At 51.8% G+C, this 21,053-nt stretch overlaps 1 protein-coding gene across 1 annotated transcript in view; it reads left to right on the forward strand.

The window, feature by feature from the left end:
* SLC18A2 (solute carrier family 18 member A2) overlaps positions 1-21,053 on the forward strand; it is a 38,918-nt gene that overhangs the window by 7,395 nt on the left and 10,470 nt on the right. The window contains exons 4-12 of the mRNA XM_023240989.2: positions 4,578-4,636; positions 4,921-5,004; positions 5,338-5,430; positions 6,215-6,304; positions 6,422-6,465; positions 6,538-6,598; positions 9,178-9,273; positions 19,896-19,974; positions 20,213-20,264. Of these exons, the coding sequence (XP_023096757.2) occupies positions 4,578-4,636; positions 4,921-5,004; positions 5,338-5,430; positions 6,215-6,304; positions 6,422-6,465; positions 6,538-6,598; positions 9,178-9,273; positions 19,896-19,974; positions 20,213-20,264 (658 nt within the window). The remainder of the gene's footprint in view (positions 1-4,577; positions 4,637-4,920; positions 5,005-5,337; positions 5,431-6,214; positions 6,305-6,421; positions 6,466-6,537; positions 6,599-9,177; positions 9,274-19,895; positions 19,975-20,212; positions 20,265-21,053) is intronic.

The following is a 21,053-nucleotide window of genomic DNA, read 5'->3' on the forward strand; positions in this document are numbered from 1 at the left end:
GGACAGCTCCCTCGGCTTCCTCCTTAGCTTGTCATTGTCTCCGCGGTCTGCTTTTTATCAAGCGAGCATCAGTGGCTTAATTTATTTCCATAGTTACCTAGTATATTTGAGAGCCCGTTATTTCTCGTCACAAATCTTAGCTAACATCTGAATGACAAGAAGGAAGCCACAGGGCATGAAGTCTCTACAGAACGTTCGGTGTAATGGTTTTTTTTTTTTTTTTTTTTTTCTTTAGCCTCAGCCAGTTGGTCTGAAGTGAGCTTTGTGGGAATGAGCAGTGACCTTTTCAGTTTCTCCGTGGACGGGGAAACCAGCCCTTCTGGAAAGGGCTCTCCCATCCTAGATGTTGTTAGGATGGTGTTGTTAGGATATCTTGGCGTCTCCAGCTCAGAGAAGCAGCCAGTGGAATCAGGTGTTTCTAACGGGAGCAGAGCCGCCCCCCCCTCCCCAACTTGTTCCCTGTGTCAGGGAACAGGGGTCCTACCCACGGAAGTAAGAAGTCCGTGGCTCACGTAACTCCCTGCCTGCACCCAATAGCTGAAAAAGACAGACCTAAGGACTAAACCTAAGAATGTTGTTTAACTTACGAATGACAGTCAGCTTCCTGGTACATCTTAGCACATGAATCATTCCATTTACTAACGTTCACCTCCTGTACCGCCTCTCAGAAGGTAATCAAGAAGGGAGATGCCTCCTCTCGTCCCTTCTGGATCCCCCACTTTGTGTCCTTGCTGTTGTCCTTTCCCAGGGCAGAGGGAGCCTGGGTTTTAACAGGCCTGAGAATGGAGCTCTGCAGTAGGCTCTATGGCAAAGATAAACTAATTATTAAAGACAAAAGTATTGATTTTCGGTGACGATTTAGGGAATATGGAGTTTCTCCACTGGTGTGTAGGTATATATAACGATCATAACTTTTATCGCTTGGCACTTTTGTCTAGGGATTCGATACCTGACTTTTTGTCTTGTTCCAATTAGATTAACTGCTCCCTGATGCTCTATCGAGGATGACCGTGGGCTGGGATGACGCATAAGGGGATAGTAACGGGATATTTCGTTAAAGGTTTGCTGCCTCAGATCTAGCTCTGCTTAGCACGGGGACGACAGGCTGACTCAGATGTTTATGACTAATGTCAGCCGAGTCTCTGTCCACTTAGGAGACATCGTGGGGGAAGAGAAAGGGCGCTGGTGATCTGCCCATCTCTCAGGGACCCTGGGGCATTAGACAACTTTCCTTCGGAGGTGGGTGTTCAGGGAGCCAGAAGAATTTGAGGGTGGGGGAGTCCGGGATCTGCCCGTTGCACCGTCTTGCCTTGAGGCTGAGCCCCGGGGAAAGGTGCTTCCGGCGGCATGCACAGCGGTCGGCTTGCGCTGCGACCGTGGCCGAACCACTGGATCTCTGAACCTCTGCTTTCTCATCCAGCATGAGGGTTTGGACTGGCCAGCCTTTGAGTTTGCCATCTGGTTATTCCATACATGCTTTATTAAAATCCGCCCCCCCCACAACAGTAGCTGTGGTGTTTTTATTTATTTTTAATTTTTATTTTATTAAATTTTTTTTAACGTTTATTTATTTTTGAGACAGAGAGAGACAGAGCATGAGCAGGGGAGGGTCAGAGAGAGAGGGAGACACAGAATCTGAAACAGGCTCCGGGTTCTGAGCAGTCAGCACAGAGCCCGACGCGGGGCTTGAACTCGTGAACCGCGAGATCATGACCTGAGCCGAAGTCGGACCCTTAACCCACTGAGCCACCCAGGCACCCCAGCTGCGGTGTTTTTAAAGAAAACACAGCACCTAGGCTTGGTAGAAAGAATCCTAAGTAAGCACATGTCTCTGTGGGTACAGAGCCAGCTGGTGTTAAATGAAACGTGGACCATCCATTCTCACTGGGTGGGGAGCCTGTGCTCTTGTATCGGGCACCCCCACCAAAGCGTGTGCTGGCAGGAGCCGGCACACCCTAGGCACTCAAGATATGCCCATTACCCTGAATCGGGGGGGCACGTTACATAAGTTTCCTAGCCCTCATTGTAGCCATCCAAAAAATGGGGATAATGCCACGACCTCACGGAGCTGCGGTGGGAATCACGAGTGACCCGCTCACTAGCCCCCTACTTACGGTCTTGGGGAATGCCAGAGTCTCCTGGTAAGAGGAAGCTACTCCAGATGTGTCCTGCCAGGTGACCTTGGCCAGTTGATCAGGCTGCAGACTGAGCATAGTTTCACTGGTATTCCAACAGCTTTGACAAAATACTGTTTTCCAAGTAGTATGTTGGAAGGGGGTGAGAAGCCTTTTATTCCAGGGCCGCTACAAATATTGCCATATTCCAGTCCCCCACCCGCACCCCCAAGATGTGCAGGAGCTGTGGAGAAGAATAAACTGCTCGTGGGTTCTCCTCGCTGAGTCGCCTGGAAGTTTCTTTGTTCAGCCCCCGGTAGCGCTGTGGAGGACGTGGTGTTGTGAATGGGGTTCTTTTGCCCGACTGAATAAAGAGCACAGACCAGTCGGCTGCAGGTTAGTCCAGATTAGAGAAGCTACCGTTTGAAGGCGATCTGAACTGCGGTTCAACCCTGGTATCTTTCCTGGTTTGCCTGATGGGCTCCGAGCCCCGACTGGTGAATTACAAGTTCACCTCAGGTCATTGTGGGGGAATTTATGCAGGGGATTGTGAAGGGAGAGCTGTCTGGGAATCTGGCATGATTTCCATTTGCTACTTGTATTTTTGCTACTTAGTTTCTGAAGTGCAGGGAGCAGGACTAGGATCTTTTAGAAAGGTTCTATTTAAAGCCGTATTTGTCCTTCTGGGGAGGGGCGGTGAAGTGTGTAGGAAAGAGCCCTGGACTGTGCAGGATGACCGCAAGTGAAATTAGCCCTAGGACATTTGACAAGTCCCTTTTTTGTGCCTCAGTTTTCTCATCTGTAAAGTGGGGAGGTGGTCGTCTGCCCTTACCAAAATCCTTGAGCTGAAGGGTGTAAGTACTTGGAGAATTGAATGTAACTTTATTTTTTGAAAAACGTTTTTAAAGTTTATTTGAGAGAGAGAGAGCGGGTGAGCGCCTGAGCAGGGGAAGGGAAGAGAGAGAATCCCAAGCAGGCTCCATGCTGTCAGTGTAGAGCCTGATGTGGGGCTTGATCTCACGAACCTTGAGATCACGACCTGAGCTGAAACCAAGAGTCGGACGCTTCACCAACTGAGCCGCCCAGGCGCCCGCAGTGCGATTTTAAAAGAAGGTATTGTCTCCGTGATTTTTCAGTTGAGCCTGGAATGCAAGAGCCCTTCCAGGCTGAGTGACTGGGACTCAAGACTTCCTTGGTCCTCATTTGGTTCCTTCCGTGACCCACAGGGTCTGGGGCTGGAGGAAAATGAAGCCTGGAGAGGCTCTGGGTTGACACGCACCAGCTGGAAGGCGGTAACTCAGCTGGTGTCCGCCCCCTCCCTCCCAGGGTCCTAGGGGCCAGGAGGCCGCCTTCGCTCTCCTGTCCCGTCTGTACGTCAGGAGCCAAGCAGCCCGCCTATTGTGCGGGAACAGAGAGGAAAGAAGGAAGAGCAGAGGGAAGGGAGGAAACAGTTTCTGAAGCACCTTCTGTGTCCCAGGTGCCTGGTAGCAGTTTATCATCCACATCTCCTTGTTCCCTCACTCCGGTGCTGGGAGGTGGCCAGTGGTCTCTCCATGGGGCTGAGGGAGGCTTGCTTGGCTTATGTGTCCGGCCAGGGGTACGACGCCCAGAAGGCCAGGGTCTCCCCATCAACCCCGTCCACCTGATGGCCGAGCCCTGTACGCACAGCGGCTCTTTTTTTTTTTTTTCAATTTTTTTTTTATTTTTTTATTTTTTTGGGACAGAGAGAGACAGAGCATGAACGGGGGAGGGGCAGAGAGAGAGGGAGACACAGAATCGGAAACAGGCTCCAGGCTCTGAGCCATCAGCCCAGAGCCTGACGTGGGGTTCGAACTCACGGACCACGAGATCGTGACCTGGCCGAAGTCGGACGCTCAACCGACTGCGCCACCCAGGCGCCCCACACAGCGGCTCTTTCAGAGCGGTTGCGATGTTGAATTTTTGCGCTGGCCGCAAGGCCCATTTTTCTAGGCTGGCCTCGTTGGGGTCAGAGTGAAGACAGACTTGAAGACTTCCTTGCACCCTGATGCTCTCCAATATAGTGGAGATCATCCCTGCTGCCATTTGAATCATTTGATGACCTTTTACCAGAATCATTTGATTGCCTTTGTCCCTTTGGAGAAGTGCTAGCAAGGACCGTAATGAAAGATTAAAAAAAAAAAAAAATGATGGAAATGGGGACTGTGTATTTTAGACGTGTTCTGGATTACTTGCCAATACTGTGTTAACATTTATCCCAGAGAAACCTCTGTGCAGACTGGCAGTGCTTGAATGGATTCACGTTGCTCCAAGACAGTCAAACACAAAAAGGTCACACAGGAAGCCCCGAGTACATGAATTTTTAGAAAAGTCTACCAAGCCCTTATCCGCCTGACCCCAAAGGGTAGGCAGGAGAGGCTCCGCCTAAAGCCTTAAAAAAATACAAAGCCGTCACCAAATGCTCCCCGTGGTTCTGTTTTGCAGAATTGGCTACCCAATTCCAATGTTTGCGGGATTCTGCATCATGTTCGTGTCCACCATTAGTAAGTGTCTGATGTTTGCCTTTGGCCTGGGGGTCATGGGATGGGCTCTGAGGACCACACACGGGGAATTGAGGACACAGCCCTGGGGTGGGGGGTTTGTGCGTTGGTAAAGGTTGCAGAAGGGTGGGGGGGGGGCGATAGAGCTGTTGGTGGTACAGAAGCACGGTGTGGTTAGCGTGGAGATGCGCCGTCGGGGTAAGGGATGGCTTCCGAGGGCCCACGTGAGCAGGGCGGCCACGGCCCCAGGCTGGCACTGATGCGTGGCCGGGCCCGTCCCTCGGCAGTGTTCGCCTTCTCCAGCAGCTACGCCTTCCTGCTGATCGCCAGGTCGCTGCAGGGCATCGGGTCCTCCTGCTCGTCTGTAGCCGGTAGGTTGCAAATACCTGAGGCAGCCGTTCCCTGGGGGGGGGGGGGGGTCAGTCCATTGAGGAGGCCGCCAACCTTGCCCTGGCTGGCCAGCCCCTTGTAGAATTAGCTGGAATAATGTGGGGAATCGAGGTGTCAGTCGTGGTGCCTGGGGAGGGGTTCTTAGGAAGGGCACTGCTTTTTTCCTTTGGGTTCTGCTTGGTCTGACCTTTCTGTGAATCTGACGGGTTTGGGAGATCACAAGTCTGGGCCAGAGAGGGCAGGCGAGTCACAGGTTATTCTTTTTTTGTGCTCCCTTGAGAGCTTCGCTATTGAACGTTTCTTTTCCTGTTTAGGGATGGGCATGCTGGCCAGCGTGTACACGGATGACGAAGAGAGAGGCAACGCCATGGGCATCGCCCTGGGAGGCCTGGCCATGGGGGTCCTAGGTGGGCAGGGGGCACCTGGAGGCAGCCTGTGGGGAGGGGCTGGCGGGCATCGGAGGGCGACAGTGCTCCCTGAGCACTCTGGGTCTGCTCGTGTTGACAGACTCCCCCAGCTGTCCCCGTTTTCATTCCCTACTTTCATGGAGCCTTGGAAAACTGGTGGGACCCTCCTGACCCAGGAGGACGTGGGCTTCCCTGCTCTGCATCTGCGTCTCAACCTGCTGGGTGACCCTGGGTCCAGATGTAAAACGAAGGAATGGGATGGTCTGCCAAGATCCTTCCTCTCTCGCATCCTCTGAGTTACCATCCCACCTGAGGACTTCCCACCTTCCAAGTCCGCTTTCCTCACCTGCCCTGGCTGACACCCCCGGCCAGGGGACACCTATCCTCCCTGAGAGGAGCTTTGGGTCCTCTCCCTTCTCGGTCACATTTCCGGCCTTCATTTGGGAGCCCAAAGTTCCGCTGTGCTGGTTTATAAGGAGCCAAGTCCCCGCGGACCCATGTTCCTGTGCTCCGTAAGCAGCACAGCCGGGTGTGGCCTGGGTCTGGCTTCTCTCTGGTCTTTACTTTGGGGGTGACCCTTCTACACTCTTGCCCGTGTCTTGGGTGTAAACCAGCTTGGAGGAAGTCCCCAGGACAACTTGAAACTACTGAAAAGAATGTAGGGCAGTCACCCCAAGTAGGTGTTGGAACAAAGTACAAACTCGAGAAACAAACGGATGGTTACGGTGGAGGGGGGACATCAGTCGCGGGGCCTGGCACCAGCCCCTCTTTCTCTTCCTTGCAGTGGGCCCCCCCTTCGGGAGCGTGCTCTACGAGTTTGTGGGGAAGACGGCTCCGTTCCTGGTGCTGGCCGCCTTGGTGCTCTTGGATGGAGGTGAGTCCACGCGGGCACCTCTGCCGTGATCTCGCTGGTCGTGACCCGTGTCGGGTGACCCATGTCAGTAGGTGCTTGGAGCCACACGTTTTTATCCTTTTTCTCCCTCTGTCGTAGCTATTCAGCTTTTTGTGCTCCAGCCGTCCCGGGTGCAGCCAGAGGTAAGCCCCCCGGGGAAGGAGGGCGCTGCGATGGTCACATCAACTTTGTTAACCCTTGATTTTTGTTGACAGAGCCAGAAGGGGACGCCGCTGACCACCCTGCTCAAGGACCCCTACATCCTCATTGCCGCAGGTGGGGCTTCCCCCCCCGCCCCCGTCTCCCTGGTTCTTCTCAGCCAAAGGGTGGTGGGGAGGGGTGGATGGCGAGAACCAGGGTTCACTTGGCTGCTGGAAACGTCGCGACGTGAAACGTGAAAGGCAAAGAGGTTACATCCACGTCACAAGGAATAGCTTTCTTCCATCGTTAATTTCTGACCCTCAGCCAAGTTCCTTTGCTGGTTTTCATTTGGGGCAAAGATGTCTGGGTCACGGAGATGCCCCGTCACAGAGGTTTGTTTGTGTCAGCGGCCATCACTGTTTGGCCTTGAACCTCCGGGAGGAGTCTCTGGCCTCACTGTGGGCACTGTCAGTGGTCAGTCTGATTCACCAGGCGGGTATGAATAGAGGCTGACAGCGGAGCCCCCAGAGGGCCCAGGGGACAAGTCCCTTCTTGCGCAGAGGGCACGCTGTGCAGCAGGGAGGCCAGTCGGGAAACCCCCTTTGGCTACAGAAGGTCCCGTGTTTGGGTTCTTGGCCTCGATGGGCTCAAAGGAAGCCCTGGGGTCCTGTGACTGGTCGGGAGGATAGTGGGCCTCATTGATGCAAGAGACTGTTCACCCAGGACCGTCTATCTCAGGGGCACAGGCCTTGGGCTGCCTCACAGGGGACCAACCTTACGTTGCCTGGGCCCGGACACCAGTCAGCAGAGGCCCTTGGGGACAGGCCAGGAGACGGCAGCCCTGAAGTGTGGCATCAGACCCAGTTAGGGTTTATTTGTCTAAGCGGTGGTCATGGACACTGGTAGGGCTGGGGGAGTCTGGGTGAACAGGTTGCATGCCCTATCTAAGAGCATTCCAGGTTAGCCTTTTTCAAACGCCAGGCTGGCTTTGTTTAAACCTTCTGCTGCTGGATTGGGGTGGGGGGTGCCTGTATAACCCTGGTCTAGACCCCCATCATCATGCCTGCTGGTAAACCTCGTGGCTCTGCACCCCTCCTAATGCAGGGCACCTCTCTGTGCCCCCATCAAGATGCAGGGATGGTTCCAGAGCCCAGATGCCCATGGAGCCCGGGCTGTCCGGGGTGGGGTGAGGAGGTGTGTGGGGAGAGCGGGGCTCTCTGCCGCCCGCCGCCCCCTGCCCCCTGCCTCAGGCTTTCTTTGACCCTCACTGTCCCACCCCGACTCAGGGAGGAAAGATACCCAGCATTGAATGACAGGCTACCACACTTCCAGCAGCCTCGACTCGGGGAGCCGGGGGCCAGGTGGCATCTTATTTGTTCTGGCAGGATTTTAACCTGAGGATGACCGAGTGGTGACAGAGGTCTGGGATGTTGAAAGAAGATTGTATTTCTTACGTTTTCCTGAGGAAAGGAGGCATACCGTGCCAATCAGGGCCACGTAGGGAAGCGCCAGGTTTTGTGGGGGGTGTGGGGGAGAAAAGGGCCAGGGGAAGGCCTAGGCCAGAGCCTTTATTGGGGTTTGCATGGGAAAGTGAAGGCAGGGCTGGGGAAACAGCTTAGGGTCGGTGGGCTTTGAAGGTCTGGAGGCTGTCCCTGCTTGCTGGGATTTAGAGCAGGGGTATCAGTTTGCTGTGTGAGAGGTAGACAAGGAGGGGTTCAGGGTTATGGGCCCTGGGTTGTAGGGGAGACAGAACGACCGCGCCAATTTGGCCCTAATTAATAGATGGGAAAGAGAGAAACCGCGAATCCAGGAAAACAGCGGGAGGGTGAGGGGACCATTTCAGTATCCTCTCTCTGTTCCACCTGTCACGTCCCAAAGCATGAAAAAAAACCTTTCTGCATTACGTGAGCACCTTAATTACACTACACAGTGTTCTTTGAATCAGGATTCTAGCAAATTAGAGGTTCATGGGGACACAGCACAGGAAGCTCCCAGCACGGTGGGGAACGGCTCTGTGCATCTTTTCCCCGATGGTTCTACATCTACAAAGGGTTCTGGTTAACAGATAGTGGATATTTGCAAAAATAGCATATGTGTATAGTTGATTAAAAAAAATCCCTCAACGGCACATCTGTGCCGAACGCACCAGATTTGGGGGCATCCCAGGGCATCTTTAGAAATGTCTGTATTCCTCGCACAGTAAAACTTAGGTGCAGAAACCTCCAGTTGCTGGAGTCTGTGTGTCGTCTGGCAGTGGCCCACGTGGCTGGGTGGCCTCAGGCAAGTTCCTTCGTTAATACATTAGAAGTCCTTCTTCATTAATAAGTTGGGACGGTTAACCTAATGACCTCCGAGTCTCCTTCCAATTCCTTTATGACTCTGGGGTGCTATTTTGAAAAAAAAAAATTAATACTTTGTTTAAACTTAATGTTTAATTTTAATTAGTATTTAATCTATTTAATATTCTTTCACGATAAAAATGATGATGACAGTAGTAATAAATCCAGCCTCCTCACTATTCCTTTTTTTATCTTTTCCTTATTTATCTTTTATTTATTTTTAATTATCTTTTCCTTACAGAAGTAGATGTTCTGGGTATCTCAGTGGATTGTTCTGGCTGTGGGTATGTGGCGTTTGACTGTGTTTGGAAATAGTAGGTAGGGGACACTCAAGACCCAAAACAGAAGCCCACTAACCCTCTTCCTCCCTTAAAGGGTCCATCTGCTTTGCAAACATGGGGATTGCCATGCTGGAGCCAGCCCTGCCCATCTGGATGATGGAGACCATGTGTTCCCGCAAGTGGCAGCTGGGTGAGGACTGGTGTGGGTGCTTCTGATTCTAGAACTTTTGTCCTCGGGGTGGGTCCTGTCATTGTAGCCCTGACAAGCTGCAGGTGCCAGCATGATAAAGTGATTGTTTCTGTTTGATACTTAATGGGGTCCGTGCTTAGGGTAGCAGTGAGCTTTGGGGCCTTTTTCAGCTCCGGGTTTTTAAATCAGAATTAGCAACGAGGCATGAGACCTGGGCAGAAACAAGACGCAAAATACATTCAGTGTCTGCCCGTGTTTCTGAACTAGACGTGAGTAGTTATATTAAACGTACGTGGGTAGCAGTAAGATTTATGTGAAACAGGCTGACAACAAACAGTACGTAAGAGGATTACTCTTTTAGAAATATTTTTGACTTAGCAATACATACTTGATTATTTAAAAAAAACCAAAGTACACAGATCAAAGAAGTAAATTTTAAAATCTCATGTTCATCTTTTTCCTTCCAGGCCAGTCCCCTGTAATAGTCATTGTTAACAGTTTTGTGTCTCTTTCCAGATGGTTCTGCATGTATCACCATGTGTGAGATGCTTAAAAACCCAACCCGAATGGAACATTGCCATTTATATCATTGTGTGAACTCTGGTTGGGCCATGTTTCCGTGTCAGAATGGGTAGATTTAATTTTCAAAATTAATTAGATTTTTTCAGAGTTACACATGTACTTAATGTTTAAGTTAAATAGCATTATTAGAATTATAATGAAAAAGCCAGAAGTCTTTGCCCCATGCCTCCCCATCTCTAATCCCCTTTCTCAGATTTAATCACGTCAACTCTTTTAGTTGTTTCTTCTGCTAATTTATGTCTCTAAATAATATGTGTAACCCCTGTTTCTTAAATTCCCCCATTTCTGATACTACCAGCTCCCTAACGTAGTAGATGAAGATTTAATGCTGCTATTACACCTGAAAATATCAAACAACCAACTTACCTGTTTTCTCAATTTCTGTTTTCCTAGAACAGTTATATTTGTTGGTCAGTTTGGCACTCAGTGTTGGCTTTATTGTGACTATGTAAAAATTGTTCAAAGATGAACTATATAGGGCTTTATGATTATTTCTTCTTACAAACTTTTGTTTTTCCTGGAGTTAATCATTGCCATCTCTTTCCATTTTCTCAGCTTTCCATGTAGCATTTCTGAATGTATTCTCAAACTCTCTGGCAAAAGTGAGAGGCCCTGTAAATACGGCCAAGTACATCAGCAAACCTAACCTATTTGTGTTTTTGCTTGTTTATGGGTATTTGTCCTACATTACTCTGTCTTGCTCCAGTCTAGATTTGTTCACTAGGTCATCCTAGGACTTTCCTCTTCCAATATCTGGGCGTCTTTGCTTCTCTACTGTTTCTTGTATCCTTCCCTTCTATATTCCTTTCTCTTGGTTTACTCTATCATTATGATGGAACACATCCTCTAGCTTCTTCCTGAGAGTTGGTGCATGGTAGATAAAGTTCTCTGAGATCCTACATATCTGCAGACATCTTTATTCTCATGTTTGGTTGACTTAGTCTACTTGGGTATATAATTCTTGGTTGGAAATTATTTTCCTTCAGTTTTTTGTGCTTATTTTTGAGAGAGAGAGCATGAGTGGGGGAGGAGCAGAGAGAGGGAGACACAGAATCCAAAGCAGGCTCCACGCTCCAAGCTGTCAGCACAGAGGACAGCGTGGGGCTCGAACCCATGAACCCTGAACCAAAGTTGGACACTTAACTGACTGGGTCACCCAGGTGCCCCTTTTCTTCAGTTTTGAGACAACTGTCCCATTGTGCTCTAGCCTCCAGGGTTGCTATTGAGGAGGCCAGTGTCCTTCTCATTCCCCGTCCTCTGTAGGAGCTAGAAGGATCTCTTCCTCTCTGGTTATGAGTGTCCGTGACGTTTTTTGCAGTGGGGTCTGTTTTCTTCTGTACTGGGAACTTTCTTGGTTAGTCTGTTCATTTGGGAAGCTGTTTCTTTTACTTCTGGGAAACCATTTTGTATTATTTCTTTAATTAATCCTGTCCCCTACTCCATTTTATCTGTTTTACTGTTACTTTTATTGGTTCGGTATTGGACCCTTGGTGTTTCATGCTTGTAATTTCTTACTTTGCCTTTTCTTCTTCCCATTGATTTCTTCATCTTCATTGTCTAAACTGTCTATTGAATTGTTATAATTGGTGTCATCATATTTTAAATTTCAAGAGCCCTTTCATATTCACTCTGAGTGGTTTTGTGTGTGTGTGGAAAGGTTGTTGAAATTACAACCTCTTACTACTTGGTAGGAAGACTTCCACTCACTCCCCATTTCATCGTCTTATGTAATCCCTGTTCTCCATGTTGCCTGGGGTCCCTGGGCCATTTTTGTCTTCTTTCTCTAAAGAAACTGTCTCCTGAGAGGGTGAGTGTGTGAGAGAGAGGGCTGGGGGTCCAACTGGTCTTTTTTTTTTTAAATGTTTATTTATTTTTGAAAGAGCACAAGCAGGCGAGGGGCAGAGAAAGGCGGGGGCAGAGGATCTGAAGCTGGCTCCGCACTGACAGCAGAGAACCTGATGTGGGACTCGAATTCACAAACTGTGAGATGTCAGGAACCTTGAGATCGAGGCCTGAGCCGATGACGCTTAACCGACTGAGCCGCCCAGGTGCCCTGGGGGGGGGGGGGTCCAACTGCTCTTGAAACAACCTTTCAACCCTCTTTCCAGTTGACCGCCTCAGCCTTACATTCACAGTACTCGGAGCCTTCAGTTCCGGAGTGTCCTGTGTTTTGAGGCAAAAAAGGTTGTTGCTTCTTTTTGGCTGCTCCGTGTGCAGATGGAAGATTCCAGTGTTCTCTGTCGTGTCCATCACTGCTGCCCCTCTGCTGCTGCTTCCCTCTCTGACTGCATTTTCTCCTATCTCATTTTGTCTGGCCTTGGGCATAGAGGAGAGAGCATGGGGCCTCCTTTACTAAAACTTGAACGGACTTTGGGATGGGAATGGCAAATGGGATAGAAAATGGGACAAGAAAACCTATAGATTTACTCTGCCCTATTAACTGGAAGCCCATTGTTCATTTTAATGGTTGGATTTTTCTATTGTAAAGTTAGGCCATAAATTTTCAACCGGTTCCTTTGGTTGGGCATTTGGGTTAGTTCCAGTTTTTGTCAATTAGAAACCATAGTGCGGCAAAGTATTCTTACCTGTGTTCCTGTTCATGTTTGGAAATGTATCTGTAGGGAAAATTCCTGAAAGTCCAGTGGGTGTTTGACGTTTGGTAACCTTGCACTAATATCAGTATTCTCAGTCTTTCCCCAGCTGCATATGTGAGAAAGGGGTGGGCGGGGGACTCTCATTTTGGTTTATTTTTACAAGTTTTTTGAACGCAATTGAGCATCTTTTCATCTATTAGCCATGTCTATTTCCTTTATTGTGGATTTCTTATGAAGTCAATGAATAACATACTTTGCCCATTTTTTATGTGGAGATGTTTGTCTTCTAATTGATTTTAATTGTTCTTTGTATATTGACATTATTCCTTTATCAGATATTTCACAAATATTGCCTTTGTTGTATTGTCTTTTGACTTTATAGGTGGACTTTTGTTTTTCTTTTCTTTTTTTCTCTTTCTTTCTTTCTTTCTTTCTTTCTTTCTTTCTTTCTTTCTTTCTTTCCTCCCTCCCTCCCTCCCCTCCCCTCCCCTCCCCTCCCCTCCCCTCCCCTCCCCTCCCCTCCCCTCCCCTCCCCTCCCCTCCCCTCTCCTCGCCACTCGGATCATTTAAGATGCCAAGGGTTAGCCCCTTGACCCTTCATGTCTTTGTCATTTCATCTGAAGCTCAGATGAGACCTTTCCCATGCTATTATTTTTTTCATGCATGTTTCCCCCTAACTTATGATTTGTTTTTCACATGAAACTTGGATTTACACAGACTTAGTTTAGGTATGCAGTGTGTGATACAGGTCTGGTGTTATTGTTTGCTGTATGACCGGCCAGTTGCCCCTAGGAGTCCGCCTGAATTTTCCCACCTTTGTCATACTTGAAACAGCTGTGTGTTCTTGAGTCTGTTTCTGGATTCTTCCTTCTGTTCCACTTGTCGGCACGCATTCCCGCGCCGATACCCTCCTATTTGATTACTGGAGCTTTAGAACATTTTTAATATCTGCAAGGCTAGTCCCTGCACGCACACCTCTTAAGGAAAGAGTTTATTGATTATCCTTCCTGGGGATTTATTTTCTTTGCAGAGTTCTTTCAGCTTACAAATTGCCACTTTGGGTGGAGACTCTCCGTTCTGAATGAAGCTGCCGTTTTTTAGTGCCTAAAACCTTCCCTTAGGCAACCTTCTCTTCCCTCTGCAGCGGGGGTCCTGTCACATGCTGCTTCCTGGTTCAGACTTGTCCCTACCCCAGTCCTTATGGGCTCTGCACGGATTCGCCACTGATCCGTGTTCTTTCATCAAATGATCCTTCAGCAAAAAGTCCCAAATGGCTTGGGGTGGGGCAGGATGGGGAGGGACTGATAGTGGGTGTGGGGTTTCTCTCTGGGGTGAAGAAAGTGTTTTGGAATCCGATAATGCCCACGGTTGTACCACCCTGTGACTCTAGTATAAGCCACTGAACTGTGTGCTTCAAAAGGGGGGACGTTATGGTACATAAATGACGTCACCAAACCAAAACCAAGCCCCAAGCAACAAGAGTCCTTCGGTGAAGGAGGAAAAAGCGTGGGCGCAAAACTGAAAGGCTAGTTGTGAAGCAGAAACTCGGCTCTGAACCTCCTGGCGGTGGAGACCACGCAAGGACTCCAAACTCCCAGAGCGGGCACCCCACTTTGCAGAGGGAAGGCCCTCTCCTGACCCCCAGTTAATTGCAGTTTTGCAAAAGATGGGAGACGCTCCTCAGGTCTTGCTGCTGCTGTTAGCATCATGATGCCTTCCTCTGCGGTGCTTTGGGCCTCCCGTGTGTTTTCGGGAGGCGCCCGTGGCCCTGGGGCACCGAGTCCGTGGAGCTCCTGCGTCCCTTTACAAGTGCTCTTTCCCGCCCGACTACTGACTTATCTTCCCGACTGAATGCGTCCTTGGCCGTGTGCAGGGCACCTCCGCTCACCTGCCCGCTCCCTCTCCAGACACAGCCTGAGGCTTTCTTTATAAAGTCATGAAAGGCCCTCAGCGGCCTGGGCCTTCCGGGTTAGATAGCAGGCTGCGGGCCTTCTAGATTTCGTCAGGATCCTCTGAGGGGCTTATCTCCCAGGCCAGATGGTCACCAGCCCCTCGGCTCGCTGCACCTGTCCACCGTGAGGTCATTTCCTTCCGGTCTCAGAGATGGGCTCAGAGATGTTTTCTGTACCTGCTTTGCCGTATCGCCCCCAGTGTGAGGGGAGCACAGCACGTGTGAGGGGAGCACCACTCCCGTGTGGGCTCTGCAGCTTGGGGCCCGCCTCCCCGGAGCCCCGCAGGCCCCCCTCTGAGCCTCGTGAGGAGGGCGCCGTGGGCGACGGGGTGCGAGGACCGAGGGTGGAAGTGAGGACCCAGCGCCAGCACGGGGCACGGCCGTCCTCTGGAGGAGGCCCCGGGGCAGCTCGGGCCCCTGCTGTGCTGCAGGGTCGTGTGTGGGCTCCCTCCCGCCCTTCTGCTTCCCTTGTCATTTCTGGAGAAAGACCGTAAGATTTGAAGCCAAGGCAAAACAGGCTTATGCAGCCGCGTGGGCGGCCCGTGATTGCTCTTGTTGAACGCTGCGTGTCTGGCCATGATTTTTAGAGGAGGTAGATGGGAGCCCACCCATGTTCCAGAGGGTGGCCGGGTGAGCCCATCCCCCCGGCCCCTTGTGCTGCCATTTGGGGGTGGCCCTGAGTTTGGGTCGGTGGAAAGAGAATCATTTCGTGGCGTCTCCCTTTATGTCAAGTCTGGGTCAAATGACACCCCCTGCCCCCCGCACCCTGCCCCAGCACCCGGAGGCTCAGTGACCCTGTTCCTGGTGACACCTACAGGCCCCAAGGGGAAACTTAAGCTCTAAGGAATGGGCCCCAGAGAAGAGTGGAGCCAAACTCTTTCTTCTGGCTCTTTAAGGAGACGTGGTGGTGCAGTGTGGGATGGAGGCTCGGATACTCTCGTGCTCGGCTGGGGACCCGCTCTGCTCCCAGGCAGCCATGACCTTGGGGCACGTCCTGTGCCGGCCTGGCTGGGTACTCAAGGACAGGATGATTGCCAGCATGCTCTGGCTCCAGGATGTGAGGACTTCAGCCTCCTGAGCCTCCCTTGGCATAGGGCAAACTGGGACTATTGCCCCATCCTGGTTCCAGACGGAGCCCTTGGGGACATCAGGAAGGGCTCGGGAGAAGTCCAAGGACTCCTTCCTACAGTCACTTCTGGGGCTGCAGGTCCAGCATTGGCTCCTTGCAAGCTCCGTTGTGGTTTGAGCCTTTTCCTCTCGAGCCCGTCGAGCCTGTGGTCAAAGCCAGGCTGACCATGAAAGCGCGGGGGTGGGCAGACGATCCCCGTGGGTGAACTTTGTGGTACGCGCAGAGGTGACTGAGGGGGGTGCAGGCACCCCGCAGGGAGAGCAACGGCCCAGCGGAAGGACAGGCTCGCTCACACGTGTGGCCCCAGGCACTGTGTGCGGCCCGGCCCGTCCCGGCCACACTTCTCTCTTTGAGTCAGGAAAGGGCCGACACAGACTTCTTGTTGGCTTTGCAGGTGATACAGGCTTTGGAGGGACAAAGTTGCCCAGTTGATGACAGTTCAAAAAGATCCCCCCACAGGTACCAACGAAGTTCTGAAGGGACATGAAGGAATCCCTCCGGTGAGAATGTGGGGTCGGGCCGTAGGGTTGAAGACACCCGTGGAGACGAGGCAGGGCCCTGGTGGGGGCACAGGTCGGTGCACTATGAGCCCTGTGAGGGCTGTGTGAGCTGGGGCTCTCGGGGTGCAGAGCAGGGGCCGGCCCCGTGATGCACTCGGTCCCTCTTCCCTTCCTGGAGCCCCGAGCGCTCAGGTGCTGTGCGCCGGCACGGAGCTGGGCCGGGGCGATTCTGCGCACCGTGTTTCAAGGTGGAGAAGTGGCTTGAACTTGGACGGAGGAGTGGCAGGAGATGGCCAGTCCTTGGGAGCCACCGGAGCCCCGGTGGGGTTTCACTGGGGAAGCCAAGGAGAGGGTCGGCTGCATTTTCTTGCTGTGGTGGCCGGCCGGGGGCGGAGGTCGAAGGCAGTTTCTCTTGGCTCCAGGATGCACCCCAGGACCAGTGGGTGGAAGTGATGGGAAGCTCAGGGCCTGGCGTTAGGACACTCGCCCCTAGTTGGAGCCATCTTTAAAGAGCTGTCTGGGAGGGCACTGGGCTCCCAGCCCGGGTCCCTGAGCACAGCTAGACGGTCTCCTGTTGAGTCGCCAGGCGGGGTGCCGTGAGGGGCGCACCGAGGGCCGAGTTCTCAGAGCTGGTTCTGTGGGTTGCGTGATGTGGCGGGGGCCCCGGCGGCACGGGGGATGCTGAAGCCGTGTCGCAACGGCGATCGGGAGCTTAGAGCCGGAGGTCCAGAGAGCACGTGGCCCTGCCCCCAGTTTGGAAGCTCCAGAAAGGAGGAGGACTCCGGCTCCAGACCACAGTGCAGGCTTTTACCCCCGGGAGGCCGGCGGCTGGACACATGGTGCCTGCCTTCAAGGGACGGCAGCCTCCCTCGAGACTGTCGGTCGTGGGAAGCAAATGTCCTCGCGCGGGAGCTTCTCCTCTAAGCGGTCAGCCGTGTTCTGAGCGCCTCCCCTGGGCCGCCACGGAGCTGGGCTGTGGAACAGATGAAGGGGTCCCTGCCCACCAGGAGCTCACCGATGTGGGGAAGGCCAGCCGGCCAGGGTCAGGTACAAGGAAGGTGGAGCTCTCGCGGAGGACAGGGCAGAGGGATCGGACAGGGAGGGCCATTTGCCGTCTGCTCCTCAGAGCCTTCCTATGAGATGCGCTGCATTTTGGGCCCCGTGAGGTCACGGGGACCCCCTGGAGCCTCAGCCGGTGTGTTTCAAGCTGAAACGAACCTCTTGTTTCATGGCTTACCCCCAGTGCTTTTTGCTTGAGGATCTTGAAACTGGAGTTTGCAGCCTGAGGCTGTTTTGCCATCTATGGAAAATGGGGGTGGGGGGTGCACCCACTCCCAGGTCTCATGCGTGAGCTCAGCACCCCCCTCGTGGGTCGGGACGATGGAGCTCATCTGTGCCCCCACCCCCCCGGAGCATGTTGGCGACCCTGCTTTGAAGCTGTGCCTTCAGAGATGCATCATCCCGTGCCTTGCTCCCGGCGTCAGGATTGACCCGAAATGGGGCCCCTGGCTGGGTTGTTCACAGTCCACTTCCTTGGGCCCCGGTTTACAGCAGGTGGCCCTCAGTCCGTGGACTGAGTTCCGCGCGTAGGTAGGTTTTGGTTGAATAGTATGGTGTCAGCCTGCGAGCACTTTATGTTCGTAAAAATTAGTTGCCAGAATTTGAAAAGCTCAAGAGACTTCCTGTAAGAATCTAGGGTTCAATCTCTCCTGGAAAAATTGGATCTTCCAGTCTGGGACCTCAATCTTCCCGAGCAGCAGTCGCCTCTTTAGATGGGGTCTGGGCCCTCCCCCGCCACTTCCCTTCTGTTTCCCCAACACTGAGGCCCGATGTTGGTGTCTCTTTATCATGGTGCCCGTGCTGTTATTTACCTTTTCCTTTGCTTTCTTTGTTCGTTTATCCGTCCCTGAACCCCATAGATACTCATCTTGACACAAAGGCCCTCGTGACTTCTTAACGTCTCCACACTAAGCCTACTACCTGGCGTGCAAGGTTAGGCTTAATCACCAGCTGCTTTGGGGAGCTTCTGGGTCCCCAGAGCACGGGGTATGTACCTTTATTCCGTCCCCAGCGTAGCCGCGTTCCAGCTCAGACATCGTCTGGCTCCTTCCTTTGAAGCTCTCGTGGTGGCCAGAGCCACACTGTGGTCAGTGTCTTTGCCCTGAGCCAGACCCGTGCTATCAGTAACGTTCGCTGAATCCAATTACATCCCACAATTATTTGGCCGCCGATATTGCCAAGCGTGACAGAAATGGTTTCCTGGAACACGAAATGAGATTGCTCTTTGTTACTGTTTCCCAGATCACCAAGCCTGGAGTGGCTTGGTTTTGGATTTAGCTCCTGGACCTAATCGTTTTGAAGTCGCTACTGTGCTGGAAGGCTCAGCCTCTCTGGAGAGTTTGGTGGCTTGCATTAGTGCTTATGGAGGTGCAGGGAAGGGCCACTGCATCCCTGAAGAGACAAGGTCACACGTGTGTGTGCATGCATGCACGTGCATGTGCTGCTGAGCCGTGGGGCCGAGAAAGGCCCTGGGCCCCGTGCGTTTTGAGCACAGTGCATCCCAGCTGGTGGCATTTAACCTTCTGGGCACGTCTAGCTCGCGTGTGGCTGTGTGACTGAGAACGAAGCGGTGTTCGCCATTTGTGGGCGAGGCTTAGAATCAAATCTGGTGTAAGTGAGTTCAGGAAAAACGCTGAAAGCAGTAGTAGTTTGAAACGCCATCTTTTGGGAGGAGACCATCCTGTTGTCCTGATAACAGATGGGGACCACACGGAGCTGGTGTGGACAGATCCCTAGCGGCCAGGCTGGTCTGACTCGCGTCGGGCTTTCTGTTCAACACAGAGACTCCTTCCAAAGCAACCACTGCCACCAGCAGCCGGATATTGGCACAGGCTTGGCGGGGGACGCCAAGTCCCCGGGAGAGCATTGAACCTTAGACATGAAAACGTCAGTCGCGTGACTTGGCCACACACACAAAAAATGACTGCGTAGACGTTCATTTTTTTTAGGCCTGCCAAGATGTTCATAAAGCTAATTGAAAGAAGCAGGATGGAGGGGCGCCTGGGTAGCTCGATCGGTTAAGCGTCCGACTCTTGGTTTCTGCTCAGGTCACGATCTCTTGGTTCGTGAGTTTGAGCCCCACCTTGGGCTCTGTGCTGACAGTGCAGAGCCTGCTAGGGATTCTCTCTCTCTGCCCCTCCTCTGCTTGCGCTCTCTCAAAATGCATAAATAAACATTAAAAAAAATAAAAAGGATGTAGAACTGCAGCACAAGAGTATAATCCCACGTCTTGTTTTGTTCTTAAAAACCCGAATCCTGCACGCACCCGTGTATCTGTGTGCGTGTAAACTCGTGTGTGTAAGATTACGGAGCGGGAATCACCGTGCTCAGTACCCGAGCGATGGACTTTGGGGTGACTTTAACTTTTTCTTTGTCCTTCTCTTCACATTCCCTGATCTTTCTCAATGCCCGTGTCTCCTGTGGCAAAGTGACGAAGGGGTGAGGACGGGGGCGGTGCCACCGCCGCTCACCTCACGTGTGGGAGCACAGTGGCCGGGCTCCCGCGGCGGAAGCTGCCCGTGTGCGTCCGTGGGTGAAGCCGCCACCAGGCAGACACGGAGGCAAGATGAAGCCGTTGATAGAGGGACGCATCTCCTTTCTGGAGCGTCTGGCAGCTTTGTGAGGACGGAGAAGCCGCGTGGGGTCCCGTCTGGCTCCGTCAGCCGCCGGATATTAGCTGCCTGGGTGCAGGCCTCAGGCCTTCTTTCATCCGCTCTGATCGCCATTGTGATGTCTGACAATTATTACTTTTTCTAACACTTGACTGATATCAGTACTGATAAGGTGTCCTTTCCATAAATTTACAGGCATTGCTTTCTTGCCGGCTAGTATCTCTTATCTCCTTGGAACCAATATTTTTGGGATGCTCGCACACAAAATGGGGAGGTAAGATGAGTACCGCATGCTCTCGCTCTGTCGGAATAATGTCGTTCTGTTAAGCCAGTTCTGGGTGTTTCGACCTGAGTTTTCGTAAGTATAATGTCGTTCTGTTAAGCCAGTTCTGGGTGTTGCTGCCTGAGTTTTCATCAGTAATTGTCCTGATTTCTGTTGAAAATTTGGCAGGGGTGGGGGGTGGGAATGGGAGCGGTCGTTTATGGAAGGTGCTTTTTTGTTCTATTGATAGGTGGCTTTGTGCTCTTCTGGGAATGATAATTGTTGGAATCAGCATTTTATGTGTGAGTAAAAGACCTTTCTTGACAAGTGGTAGTGGTCTGGAAAGAAAACTTTTGCTTTGGGCAAGAATCACCAGGAAGCATTTTAGAGCAGAGTGAAGTTTGTTGTCTGTTTTTTATTTTTATTTTTATGTTTTCAGTGTTTTTTTGTTTTGAGAGAGAAAGTGCACCTAAGCAGGGGGAGGGGTGGAGAGAGAGAGAAAGAGAGAGAGAGAGAGAGGAAGAGAGAGAGAGAATCCCAAGCAGGCTCCACACTGCCAGCGCAGAGCCTGACGCGGAGCTCGAACCCACAAACCGGGGAGATCATGACCTGAGCCGAAATGCAGAGCCGGTCGCGTAACTGACTGAGCCACCCGGGCACCCCAATATTTGGTTTTATTACATTTTCAATTTTCCTCCAATTTTTTATCCTCTGAAACATATTGGACAAGGTTCTCCAAGGGATACATTTACATTCTAGGTCAGCTGCAGGTTATTTAGGACGGTTGGTTGCATAGTTATATTTCACTTCCCCAACCCCCCATCATCGTCAATATTACAGTGTCTTTAAACACTTTGAGCCGACTAGCCTGAAACAGTAGCAAGATTTTTTTTTCTAGAACAACACATCTTCTACCAACAGCCGGTATCTACCCCCAAGTGAGGCCTTCTGGCCCTTGTCAGGAATGGAGCGTGGTCCGGGCTGGTCTTAACTACAGCAGTTGATGAGGCTGTTCTTGGTGGTCACAAAACCCATTTCAGGTTCGACTTCTGAGATCTTGGAGGACCCAGTTCTCCCCAGACCCCATCCTC

This window comes from Felis catus, chromosome D2 (assembly GCF_018350175.1).
Source record: "Felis catus isolate Fca126 chromosome D2, F.catus_Fca126_mat1.0, whole genome shotgun sequence".
Lineage (NCBI taxonomy): Eukaryota > Metazoa > Chordata > Mammalia > Carnivora > Felidae > Felis > Felis catus.